At 33.2% G+C, this 14,140-nt stretch overlaps 1 protein-coding gene and 1 long non-coding RNA gene across 2 annotated transcripts; one reads left to right on the top strand and one right to left on the bottom strand.

Annotated features, from left to right (window-relative positions):
• Window positions 1–2,736: 2,736 nt before the first annotated feature.
• LOC106305437 (aluminum-activated malate transporter 8-like) lies at window positions 2,737–4,778 on the top strand. The gene is made up of 5 exons (XM_013741806.1): window positions 2,737–3,058; window positions 3,134–3,547; window positions 3,639–3,748; window positions 3,859–4,002; window positions 4,248–4,778. The coding sequence occupies exons 1-5, from the start codon at window positions 2,782–2,784 to the stop codon at window positions 4,776–4,778; spliced, it is 1,476 nt and encodes a 491-aa protein (XP_013597260.1). The 5' UTR covers window positions 2,737–2,781.
• Window positions 4,779–12,508: 7,730 nt separating this feature from the next.
• LOC106305652 lies at window positions 12,509–12,744 on the bottom strand. The gene is made up of 2 exons (XR_001263030.1): window positions 12,656–12,744; window positions 12,509–12,586 (listed from the first exon to the last, which is right to left on the bottom strand). It is a non-coding gene; the product is annotated as an uncharacterized LOC106305652 (long non-coding RNA).
• Between the last annotated feature and the right edge of the window lie 1,396 nt (window positions 12,745–14,140).

The raw sequence follows: 14,140 nt of genomic DNA, 5'->3' as shown, positions 1-14,140 counted from the left end.
GAAAATTACTATTAAATAATATTTTAATTACTTTTTGATAAAATTTGTTTTTGTTAAAATCTTAGTATATATATTTTTTATTATGAGATAAATTAACACATGTTACAATCTTAAAATATATAATTGTCATATGTCGCGATCATGTTAATTAGCAACTTTGAAGAACCAAGTTTTATATAATAAGATAATATCTTTACACATGTCAGATTCTTAAAATATATAATTGACATGTGTCGCGATCATGTTAATTAAAAATTTTGAAGAACCAAACTTTTAGAAAAGAAAAATTATATTAAATAAATGGTTTTCAATTTTTTAAGGATTTTGTAAAATGAAAATTTCTAAAATAATTACTACTAAATATTAAAAAAAAATTAAATGGTTTACCATTTTTTAAGGATTTTGTAAAAAGAAAATTTCTAAAATAATTACTACTAAATATTAAAAAAAAATTAAATGGTTTACCATTTTTTAAGGATTTTGTAAAAAGAAAATTTCTAAAATAATTACTACTAGATATTAAAAAAAAATACTATTAAATAATTTTTAAAAGTAGTTTTTATCAAAATTCGTTTTTATTATCTTATTATATATATGTTTAATCATTATATATTTAAACACATGTCACAATATTATAAGGAAAATTATTATCAAATAGTTTTTTTGCAATTATCTTTTGATTAGAATTTAAAAAAAAAAAAGAAAATTACTATTAAATAATATTTTAATTACTTTTTGATAAAATTCGTTTTTGTTAATATCTTAGTATATATATTTTTAGTTATGAGTAGATTAACACATGTCACAATCTTAAAATATATAATTGCCATGTTTCGCGATCATATTAATTAGCAACTTTGAAGAACCAAGCTTCGAAGAACCAAACTTTTAGAAAAGGAAAATTCTATTAAATAAATGGTTTTCATTTTTTTTTAACAATTTTGTAAAAAGAAAATTTCTAAAATAATTACTACTAGATATTAAAAAAAAATACTATTAAATAATTTTTAAAAGTAGTTTTTATCAAAATTCGTTTTTATTATCTTATTATATATATGTTTAATCATTATATATTTAAACACATGTCACAATATTATAAGAAAAATTATTATCAAATATTTTTTTGCAATTATCATTTGATTAGAATTTTAAAAAAGGAAAATTACTATTAAATAATATTTTAATTACTTTTTGATTAAATTCGTTTTTGTTAATATCTTAGTATATATACTTTTAGTTATGAGATATATTAACACATGTCACAATCTTCAAATATATGATTGTCATGTGTCGCGATCATATTAATTAGCAACTTTGAAGAACCAAGCTTTGAAGAACCAAACTTTTAGAAAAGGAAAATTCTATTAAATAAATGGTTTTCAATTTTTTTTAACGATTTTGTAAAAAGAAAATTTCTAAAATAATTACTACTAAATATTAAAAAGAAAATTATTATTAAATAATTTTAAAAGTATTTTTTATCAAAATTCATTTTTATTATCTTATTATATATATGTTTAATCATTATATATTTAAACACATGTCACAATATTATAAGGAAAATTATTATCAAATAGTTTTTTGCAATTATCTTTTGATTAAAATTTTAAAAAAGGAAAATTACTATTAAATAATATTTTAATTACTTTTTGATAAAATTTGTTTTTGTTAATATCTTAGTATATATATTTTTAATTATGAGATAGATTAACACATGTCACAATCTTAAAATATATAATTGCAATGTGTCGCGATCATATTAATTAGCAACTTTGAAGAACCAAGCTTTATATAATAAGATGCCGGTGATATGACCATGTTTTCTCTATATATATTTTTAATAATATGTATCACTTTCCTTAAATGTGTATCACTTTCATTAAAATAAATTAATTCAGAAATTACATTTTTGGAATAATTTCTGATCTCAGGAAATTTTAGTAGGAATAGTTCAATAAGAAAATAGTATTGTTACTTATAAGTTCTTCCTTATAGCATTGATCACTTATCAGCCATATGATGATCAGTATCATTGATTTGAATCATTATCTTATATGTTTAATTAATCAATTATCATTATCTAATCATTCATAATAAACATTGAGAGCACTTTGTTTGACCAAAACTGAGAGAATTCACATGAAAGCATCTTGAAAATGGACAACTTTTACAATAATATTTATTAACTTACATAAAGTTGTCTGAATATTTTATTTATATCAAATTAAAACATTAACTGCTGTAAAGTTAGAAGCAAACATTCTCAGCCTTTGGTTTGAGAGCTTCTATGCTATGTCTACCTTTAGTGGGTTCGATTAACTTGGTCTATTTTTCTTGTTTTTTTTTCCTTTTTATATAATTTTATATTCCTTTTCTGTCTTTTACTATGTGTTGAAATAGTGGAGCTCGTAAGTATATAAAAAGTAAAAAAAAATTATAATAATATTTGGTCTTATATTGTACCTACGTAACATCAATTTGTACATCGATCTATATTCTAGCTAGTAGATGAAATATACATCCATCAATTAATTAGATATAAGGAAAGTAGTGACCATCACTTTTTATATCTTTAGTATTCATATCATTAGAAATCAAGACTTTAAGATAAAATATTGGTTTAGATGCAAGCTTAGTCAGCAATGAAAATATGTCGTTTCACATATTATGCCTTTTCTACCTATAAATATTAGCCCAAAACTATCCCACATATAAGCACCACACACACCCCAAAAGTTATACGAATATTAGCCAATTTCACAAGCTTTAACACTTCCATTGATGGAAATGGATTTGAATGCTCAAGTGAAGAAGGCATGTTTCTTGCAAAGGCTTAAGGATTTCCCTAGCAAGCTCAAAGACGGGGTCACCAAGCGCATAAAGCATGTGCAAAAGTTTGGGAAAGATGACCCAAGAAGGATCATCCATTCCATAAAAGTGGGACTTTCTCTCACATTAGTTTCAATGTTGTACTATGTAAGGCCACTCTATAATAGCTTTGGGGTTTCGGGTATGTGGGCAATACTAACCGTAGTCGTGGTCTCCGAGTTCACTGTTGGTAAGTCACTAAGTCTATTAAACCACACGACTTTTGCTTAAAACAAAGCTACATAAAACATTTTTCTTCTTATAGGTGGGACACTTTCAAAAGGTTTAAACAGAGCTTTCGCAACATTAATAGCCGGTGCCTTAGGGGTTGGTGCAGTACACCTTGCTCGATTGTGTGGACACAAAGGAGAGCCTATTGTTCTTGGGATATTAGTGTTCTCACTAGGTTCAGCTGTGACATTTTCGCGGTTTTTCCCAAGGATTAAACAGAGATATGACTATGGTGCCTTGATATTCATACTTACATTTAGCATGGTTGCTGTTTCGGGGTACCGTACAGATGAAATATTGGTTATTGCATATCAAAGACTATCGACTATTCTCATTGGTGGAACAATATGCATCCTTGTGTCGATCTTCGTTTTTCCTGTATGGGCAGGCGAAGATCTTCACAAGCTGGTTGCTAACAACATTATCAAACTCGCTAACTCCTTAGAAGGTGACTTACAATTGCTTTATTCTAGGTATAAAATGAAATATATAAATCTATAACTTATGCATGCATACGTGTTTTGATATCTGTAAAAAAGGTTTCGAGGGTGAATATTTTCCATCATCCGAGAAGACTTCAAAGGAGACAAACTCGAGCGTTCGAGAGTACAAAAGCATTCTAACATCAGAAAGCACTGAAGATACTTTGGTATATTTTTCAAAACTCATACAATAAATAATGTTCAAACGTGTACATGTTCATCATTAACTATTTACTATTATCAAGTTCTAACATAAACTTTTTGTTTTGTTTTGCAGACGAATCTTGCGAGATGGGAACCAGGACATGGCCGATTCAGGTTACGCCATCCATGGACAAAGTACTTTAAGATCGCAGGACTCGTTCGCCAATGCGCCATTCATTTCGAAGTTCTCAATGGCTGTGTTCTCTCTGACGCTAAGGTTCGTCGTCAGAAATCATATAAATTTAGTATGTTATATTTAAACAAATAAATTGATAACTTGTTTGTTATATTTAAATTTAGTATGTTATATTTAAACAAATAAATTATAAGTTATGTTACCAAAAAAATTAGTACGACGAAATCACATAAATATAGTATGTTATATTTAAACAAATAAATTATAAGCTACGTTACAAATATATTTGATAATTTGCATGCTTTTTTTACGTGTGATGCAAGCAGGCACCGCCAGACTTCATAAGCAAGATTCAAGAGCCATGCTCGATTATGAGCAGAGAAGCTGGCGAAGCCCTAAAAGACATAGCCAAATCTATCAAAACAATGAGCAGATACCATGTTTGTGTGAATACACACATTAAAAACTCCAAAAATGCCATAGAAAACCTAAGGCTTGCACTCAAATTATCTTTCCCGGAGACAGAGAAAGATCTCTTGGAGATCATTCCAGGAGTCACAATGGCGTCAACATTGATCTACATCGTGAATTACGTCGAGAAGATCTCTGAGGCTGTGGAAGAACTTTCAGTTCTGGCACACTTTAAAGAGACTCTGGATCCAAAATTATCACCGGAGTTAGGACAACATCACCTACTTCATAAGGGAACTGTAAAGCCTGTTCTAGAGGGTGACAACGAGGAAGAATGCAATAACTCTCCTCATGTTGTTATCGCAAATCATAATGAACAGCCACCAACAGTCAACGAAAATAATGTTAACTTGGGAGCAGAGAAGACGACAGTTGTTGTCGTGTAAATAAGCTTTTCATCGTCAATAATTCAAAAACTCTTTGATGGGAACTTGTTTTAACATTAACGAGTAGTATATAAAAAGATATTACTCATTCTACTTATTATCAATTCATTTAGAAATAACTATATATGATCTGCAACAACCTTATGATTAAAAGATTAAATACATTAGTCAACTGATTTAAAAATTATACGAAATATTTTATTAAAGATTTCTAAAGCGAGGTGATATAATATGTTTCAACATAATTTTCATCATCATTTAATTTGGATTCTTGTTAACCTTTTAGTGTTTTGAAAAGAAAACGAAGAATTTATCTTATAAATAATGAATGTTCTATGAAGTCTATGATAATTACGAGAGTGGATTTTATAAACCGTGCATGTGTAGCTCATTAATCCATTGGATTAAGCACGGGGCCTTTTTGCGAATAATGTAAATATTATTAGAAATGAAAGTTAATGCGTTACAAAAAGTGAGTATTCATGAGAAATTTTTTTTCGGGCGTAAATGTTAAGTTTTATACCAATTTTTTTTGGTGACAGAAAATACATATAAACAAGTACCAGAGTGAAAAATAAACCTAATGCAACACCAGAGAGGAAGAAAATGCAACACCACGTGTTAGTGGTCCAATGGTTAAACTTAACCTGGGAAGTCATGGGTTCGAGTGCCGCTGGGAGATGATTATCTTGAGGGATTTTCGGGTCTAATACGGAGAAGCCTGCTAACGTGTGTCCACTGGTGGGATTTACATGGAGTGATCACCAGCCCTCCTCGATGCTTCGGTGGGCTCCCCGGCTAAGCTCCGGTGGACGGTCATTGATGTTAGTCGGATCCTCTCAAGGCTCCGGATACCAGGGTCATAAAAAAAAAACCCAACACCAAATGACATACGGACTATGAAACTACTTTAAACAAGGTTATATCACACCAAGCTTACATGCCGTTAGTGCTGGTTATGTTGTGTGAGAAGTCAAAAAAAGAAGAAGATCATTCTGTTTTAAGTTCAACTCACACAACTTCTCTATGCAAGGAATAGAACCTTACCGCTATGAAACAAAATATTTGGTTTGATAGATAGTTAAAATAGTCCTCACATAATGTTAATGGTAATTATCTAGAGGACACTTCGAGGAAATCAACATATTTACAGAGATTTTGCTAAAAGTTGCACATTAATTTTGAGGCTATATTATATATATATAAAAGAACAGATCAGATGTTGAAGTTTGTAAATAATGAAAGGAAAGAGAGACATTCAAGGATTTCATAATACAACTACGCTAGAACCACATTGGAACCGTAGATAATTAGATATGGCCTAAGCCCAATGTTTTAACTGCCTTAAGGAAGGATCCGGCATACATGGAATCTTTACCAGTATTAGCTAATTTCATTCATGACAACCGCTTCTATAAAAAAAATCTACATCAACCTCTTGGCAGACCATCTATTTGCATCACTTACAAACTATTACGACTTGACTACCAAATACCTTTCCGCCAGAAACACTAAGATTCACTATGTCAAAGACAAATAATAATATTTCTATTAAAACAACACTGCCTAGGAGTCTATTATCTCCAAACAGCCGCAGAAGGTTTATATATCAATGTCGTTCACCTACCGCATTAACAAGCTTTTTTTTTTGCATTAGCAAGTTATGTATGAGTGAAATGGCACTCGGAAAAATATACTTGGACAAATTAGGAAGGACACAAAGGAAAAACGTCATGATATTAATGTTCGAAAGACATCAATAAAGTCAATGAACTAAGCACATGTAAAAAACACCAGTGTTACTTAACAACACTCACAACAACAAATGCCATAGTAACATATCTCCCAATAACATGAAAATAAGCAACCAATCTTACTATTACAAGCAAATAAAAGAAATTATATATTCCATATAAAACCCACTCTACAAAATTTTATATTTTGTGCTCCAACTATTAGCCATTCAATTTGTGTATTCAAACAATATAAACATTATTCGGCTGCTTTGAAATATTTTACTCACCTCGCATATGTAAATAAAATAACAAATCCCTCATAAACAAAATATACATCCAATTGATAAATGCAAATCTGATCCTCAACATCGTTGAGACTTCCATAATAACGGCTCCACAACTCTGACAAATAGCTACAACATCAGACAGTCTCTATTCATGGGTAGCTATAACATTTTTTCCATCCGAATTCATTAAGAGATTTTATAATGTAGTTAGTCAAAAATATTTTTTACCATTGTAATATAAAAACCTCTGAATATTCAATCAATATACAATTTTTAACTTACCAAACGTCCACCCGTAAATTCACAACATCAATAATTATATTTTTCTTACAAATTTGTTTAATAAAAAATTTCTTACAAATATCAGACATTCTACTACACAATTAACGAATATGCATAATCGGTTTGTGTTGACAGTGGGATCATTGATACTATTTGTGAAGATTATTTGTGTTCTTTTGTTGTCGATGTTTTTTGTCAGGTTAAAGTTAATTTGTTTTTTTTTCTCCTTTTTTGGTTTTCATTTGGTTTTTAAAACAAGATTTGTAGTTTTTTGGTGGAGAGTGTTCTTCATTGTCATTGAAATATTTTCTACATGTTTGTAGAACTTTCCTGGAACTTGACATATCTATATTAATAAAGTTGCTCAGAAAAGCTCCTTAGAGCGCCACCTCACCTCTCCTACTTCCCTTTTTTGCCACGTGTCACCTACAAAACATTCAACGAAACAAATCTTTTTGTTTCTTTTATTTCGGTTTATTGGATATGACTGTACACAGTCCAGTCCTCTAGATTTACATGCTTGCAGCAATGAACACCCCCATATCTACGAAATCTAGAAGTACAATCTCTGCAAATTATCAGCTCTAACACTCCTTCACCCTGCTTGCTGATTTTAGAGCCGGACGCTGTTCAATGCCCACCTCTAGCTAATCTTACTCCGACGACGATTCCGTTAGGCGGTCTGTACTACCGGCGAGCATATTCAGAGGTTCAGTTCCGTTTACCTGAAGATCTAGACCTGAAACATTCAGAGGGTTCAACGAGCTTGGATCCGATGATGACTTCTTCTGCTCATACATAGACATTTAGAAACTCGGATCCGGATCCGACTCGGCTGGACCATCTACTCCTAAGTCCGAGAACCCGTTTTCTGAGGCTGAGAACTAAGACCTAGACTAGACACGGGCACAACATGTCCGTTGATGGGTCTTCGAATTTGGAATCAATAGAGGCTAAGAAAGCCATGGCTCCTGATAAATTCGCTGAGCTTTGGGTCATTGACCCTAAGAGACCTAAAAGGTTTAGTCTTTAATCTGTTCAAATAATTCAATCTCAAAACTAGGTCTTTCCATTTTCTCCAAATAGATATTCATGGTTTGTTACGGTGGGGTGATTGATCATACTTCATATCCTCTTTATTCCACAGACATAAGTATTCTGCAGGCTATATGTTTCTCATTTAGTTTTGTTTTTATGTAATCACTAAGGTCTTTGTACAAATGTTCTATGAGGAAACTTTGACTTTCATGTGTTAAGTAACTATTTGAAGAGTGTTTGGCCCATTATAACTATTTCTCACGCTGTAACTCGAAACATTTATATAATAATAATTAGTTGTCGTTCCGCGCTACGCACGGGATATGTCTTCCTATTCCTTATTATTTAGGTTATAGGAAATTTGGAAGCTTTGGTTGGTTGTTGTGCTAGGTTTGTCTAGGGAAGTGATTTGTAGGATAATGATGTTAGTTTTTATTAATGTTTTGAGGAAGGAGTTGAATGCATGAGTTGAACTGGAAAGGGAATAAGATGTGATATAAGTTATTTTATTTGTTTCCAAAGCTTGCTTATAGGATATAATTATCCATGCGGTTTTTGTCCAAGCCGAACCGAACAAAACTGAATCGAAATATTTAGTTTTTGGTTCGATCACAGTTTTGAGTTCTAGGATTTTGAAAAATAATTTGGTTTTTGGTTCAATTCGGTACGGTTTTCGTATTTCAAAAGAAAAAAAAATTAAAAACCAAAAATACCCGAAAATAACCAAAAAACCAAACCAAATTTACTGTAAAATGAAAAAACTGAATTTAACCAAAAATATCCCTCTTTTTTGAAAATTATATTGAAACTAACCAAAACCAAAAAAAAATCAGTTAATTTCAGAAAAAAGTGAAACCGAATTTAACCGATAACTGAACCGAACCAAACCAAAATATAATTCGGTTAATTTCAGAATTAGTTTTCAAAATTTCGGTTACCTGAAAACTGACGGTTCAGTTTCAGGAAACCGAAATTGGAGGGCTATATTTAATACTTGTGAATTTTTTTTAAGAGACGAGTTTGAATTGGAGAAGAAGCGGAGTAACAACATATATCAAAGAAGTCGTGGGATTTGAGAAGGTCTTGTTGGCCTTTCAAAATTTTGAACCAATAGTCGATGTGGTCATTGTTTTTCTGTTTTCTTAATTTGGAATGGGATTTCGAAAAATTGGTAGTTTGGGTTTAAATAATTTTGTAGTTGGGAGAAGTTTTGGGTTTTGTACTTATGTCATTGTATTATATGCATGTATACAAGATCTTGTAAGTGGACAGTATGGCTATTAGCTTTAAGAAATTAATATCTTATAGCAGACATATTATATAGCTCTGTATTTGGTAAGAGGAAGAAGTTTTGGTTTTATAAATCGTTGAATCCTAGCATGCAGTTTTCTTAAGCTTTAATAATTAAACGTCCAAGTATTTTAAAGGATCGAGTAATATTGATAGAGGAAAACTGTAACAAAGAGGAAAGTAAATGAAAACTAGGCATGGGCGTTCGGGTACCCGTTGGCATTCGGATTGGGTTTTTCGGGTTTTCGGATTTTCGGGTTTACGCTTCTAGGTCCCATACTAAAATTTTATTAGTACGGGTCGGGTTCGGATAATAACACTTCGGGTTCGGTTCAAAATTGTATTGCATAATAAAACCCATTAAGTAATCATATATCGTACGGATTCGGATTATATCGGTTCGGTTCGGATATACCAAAGTAAAAAACAAAATTTTTGAAGTAAAACATAAAGAAAAACATCTAAATTAAATAAAAATTAATCTATCACATATAAAATTGATAAAATAACAATAAAATGTTAAATCAAGCATGAAAACAAACATCATTTGTAAACAATATGTATTGTCTTATAGAGAGTAGACTTTTATTTCAATGAGCAAATTATAAAATACTTATTTATAACTAATTGTGTACTTAAAGAATTTATTAGAATTTTAATATTTATTATTATATATAATATTACCACAAATATTCAATTTAATAATCGGAATACTTATATATATTTCAAAATATTTATATTGACTATTAATTTCGGATTTTTCGGGTTACCCGTTCGGGTTTGGTTAATAACACTTCGGGTTCGGATATTTTTTGTACCACCCTACAAGATTCCGTTCGGATATTTTTACGTTTCGGGTCGGATAACAGGTCGGGTTTTTCGAATTTCGGGTTCCGAATTTTATGCCCAGGCCTAATGAAAACTGTAGACAATGTAAATCGTGAAGTATGAGATTGGCCGAATGACTTTGGGTGTTGATTCTATGTTGAAACGAAGCGTAAGAATTTCTCCATTTGATTATAGCAAAAACGATCAGTGCAACGATTTTCCAGTGCATTGAGACGACATCTTTTTGGTGGCAATATGAAGATCATATTAGTTATGTAAGACTTCTTTCGTACTAAAGGGAGGTCACATAGTGAGTGTTTCATCTCGAAAGAGAGGGTTCTCATGGACAACATGTATAGGTATGCACCTTTGTTTTTTTTGCTAAAAGTGTAAATATCATTAACTTGAATGAAGGTCTGATCAGAATAAAAATTGAAATCTGATCTGCTCGAAAGCTAATTCAGATTTTATTGGCCGCAAAAATATAAAAAACCCATAGAACCTAGAGAGAACTAAGAGTGTTCAGAGGTGAACAACACTTAGAACTAAGATTATTGCAACAAACATTAGCTATTTGAACCTTACACAAGCATTTCTTGATACCTGAGGCTGAGCCTTAAGCATCGAAGAATAGGCTAAAACGGTGTTGAAATGCCGACGACAAACCCGGAGATTCTCTCAAGCTGCGACGACGGAGGGCCGGCAACACCCAATCCGGTGCAAGCTGAGGTGGGCTTCGTTGAAGACAACACCAATAACCGCTCGGGAAGCTCACAACCTGACTATCAAAGCTGACCACACTTGTTTTGAAACTCAGGTATCATGGTCAAGCGCATGCGGTCTTAAGTCCGGCCACGTGACCCAGAGATTAAGTGCAGACAAAAAATCAGTAAAGAGAAGCATCCCGGAGCATTGCGAAGGAGATGAAGATCTGGAGAAGTCAGTAGACACCTCAAAAACAGGTGAATCCGAGTGTGAGCGAGGCTCTAGCATCATGACCTGGAGGGAACACGGTGGGACTGTCCTCGAAGAACCCTGAGTATTCAACCACCAAAGAACAATAGAAAGAGACACAAGCCACAACACAGGGAAAAACCATGGAAGCTAACACTTGAAGCAAAGGAAAGAGGCCCTCAACGGAGAGCCACGGCTCCGCCGTACTGAGAGAAAACGGATTCTCGAGGAGAGGCTCTAAAGAACCTTGAAGCTACTAGACCCTTGAACCGTCGGGAGGCAAGGCAGCAATGAGAAGAGAGGTAGCTACACTCTCGAAAAATCACCACTCTTGAGATTAAGATCTGACCCAGATCTTACGCCGACAGTCGGAGGAGGCAGAGAATCAAGGCCACCGAGAATCGCACCACCATCACACCCTCGTCTGTACTCCAGAGAAGAGAGGCACGCGCCTCTAGCTTCCGATTAGATCCACCGAAGAAGAAATCCAGAGTAGCTCGACAAAGAGGAGGTAACGGGGGTCGATGGGATCGATAAAAGTGGCTGAGACGAGCAAAATAGAGGCGGAGGAGGAGACCGGCGGCGACAAGTGCCTTCGATCCCCTCAAAAGCAAGATCGATTTGGTGGGATTAGGGTTTGACGGCGTCTGGGTGGAGAGACACTCGAGAGAAAACCTTTCTCTCTCTCTCTTGTTTTTTACAAAACGTAACTTGGTATGCACCTTTGTTGCTCAAAAAGAGTCTTGAATTCTGTTAATATGCTGGAAGACGTTTGAACTTTGATCTAAGACATAAACCGGATTGCATAATTTTGTCAAAACATTACTTGAAATGTATAGAGTAATTTGTATCGAGAGTGTTACATTTGGAGAAACGAACAACTCGTGGTCTTATTTTTTAAAACGTAGAAATATGGTCAACCTATTATATGTAGTTCCTTACATCACACATATTAGTTTTATTTTTTTAAATGTGATTTACTTGTTTTTTTTAATATTTTGAATGAATTGTAGTGCTGCGTACATACATATATAAAACTTAAGTTGTTGAATGATTTGGGAGTAATATAACCATTAGTTAAAACTTAAACATAATATATAAGATTCATTGAGAAAAACATAGCAGAGTAGTAAAAATTCGACAATGGTTCGTAAGCATTATTCAAATAGATACTAATTAATGTAGCCACATATTGCATCCTCGCAACCTATGTGATGTGTGCCTTCTTGGTGAACTTGGAAGATGATGTGCCATGAGAGTTTTTGGTGATGAGACCAATTGAAGTTGTTTCAAGAGTTGGTCCTTTCTCCTTTTCATCACCACCAACGCACACCTCGGTAGACAATGAGGTCATCCCAGGCATATCATCTCCAGGACCATTGTTGCCCTCCTCCTAAAATGAACACACATATTATTATTTGTATGGTCGAAAGAGTGAAATTAGATGTAGCTATAAACTTACATCAGTAACAAAGTCAGGGAGGGGAAGACGTTCCCCTCTTCCATGATGCGTGAGACAGTGAACGTTAGATGTTTAGCACTGAAATTGTAGTCGATAGATCTGACCTGGAATGTGTAGCTCTTGCATGCAATGTCTGCAAAAAAAAAACGAGGGAGCTGACTATCTCCTGGGTTCTCTCCATCTCCAGCCTATAAGACCAATGTTTTAAATTGAGAGTATTAAACATAAGAGTATCAATCTGGTTGATGATGCTTTGGGGTAAGAGAGAGAGGTACCAGCCTCAGAGGCTCGGATGTTAGCGTTTATAGATGTAATCTAATAGGAATGATGAAAGACTCACTAATAATAGTAACTCTCGCCTGCATCAGTCTCCTTGTCGAAATATAATCGTGTTCCTGCTGTGGCATTCAGGAACAAACAGCCTGCAAATTGGTGGTTGTTGTGAGTTTCAAAGAGCTTTTGGGTGGAACAAATTTAACCAAAAAGAAGAAGATGTAATCAAAGGAATACCTTCCTATAAGCTTGGGATTTATGCTTGTTGCAACAACCATGGGATCACCTCGTAAGCCATGAACTTGTTTCTGAAATGACAAAGTTTGAGAATCGAATACAATCAAGGTCACAGGTAAATCACTTTCAAAGTCAAAAAGAGTAGAAAATACTCAAAAGTGTGCTACAATTATCAATGTATAGAAGGATCTATAAGAAAGTAATAGATACCTATTGATTTTAATGGTAACCATGACAAGGTCTTTGCCTTGAAAGTGTGGACTATTCGGTACGGTTTTCTCTTTGAAAGTGGTTGAGTCATTGAGTCGGATGGATAGTGGAGAGTCGGACAGCATGAAGTTTAGATTGCTCCGAGTCACATCAAACCTGCTGACGTACATTGAGCCCTCCTTGAAAAGATGCTTGAAGGTATTCAAACGGTGAACGTACATGAACAAATTGAAACAAAGTGAACGTACGAATCCAAAATATGGTCTCATATTATCATATATATAAACTTAAGTTTCTGTATAAAAAGGCTCGATAACTAAAAGTTTTTTACGCCGGAAATTTGTAAAAAGGTTAATGAAATAATCTGTATTCATCACTGTAATATGTTTAATCTCATATAAATAAAATTTTTATGTCACTACAAGAAAACACAGTTTTAGCAAGGAAATTTAACGAGGAAAACTATTCCTCGTGAAATTACGATGACTTAACGATGAAATTGCGAGGAAATAAAGTTTCTTCGTAATGGCCTTGTAAAATACCGAGTAAAGCTTTTCCTCGTAAAATCGTCATAAGTTAACGTGGTTTTTCCGAGAAAAATGTGTTTCGTCGCAAATTCGTCGTAATTTTAGCATGATTTTTACGAGGAAATAACTTACGAGGAAAGAACGAGAAATCCACCAACTTAACACGTTTTTTTTGCCACCAACCTAATTTTTCGTCGTAAATTCCTAGCAAAATTCAACTACCAGATTCGAAAATTTT

Source organism: Brassica oleracea, chromosome C7 (genome assembly GCF_000695525.1).
Source record: "Brassica oleracea var. oleracea cultivar TO1000 chromosome C7, BOL, whole genome shotgun sequence".
NCBI lineage: Eukaryota > Viridiplantae > Streptophyta > Magnoliopsida > Brassicales > Brassicaceae > Brassica > Brassica oleracea.
The sequence above is the reverse complement of the archived record's forward strand: the minus strand, read 5'-3'. Positions and strand labels throughout refer to the sequence as shown.

Excerpts from the sequence above, each read along its gene's own strand:
- LOC106305437 (XM_013741806.1), top strand. The coding sequence starts at position 2,782 with ATGGAAATGGATTTGAATGCTCAAGTGAAGAAGGCATGTTTCTTGCAA. Across the intron at positions 3,548-3,638 it reads ACTCGCTAACTCCTTAGAAG|GTTTCGAGGGTGAATATTTT; the intron begins GTGACTTACAAT and ends TCTGTAAAAAAG. Across the intron at positions 4,003-4,247 it reads GTGTTCTCTCTGACGCTAAG|GCACCGCCAGACTTCATAAG; the intron begins GTTCGTCGTCAG and ends TGATGCAAGCAG.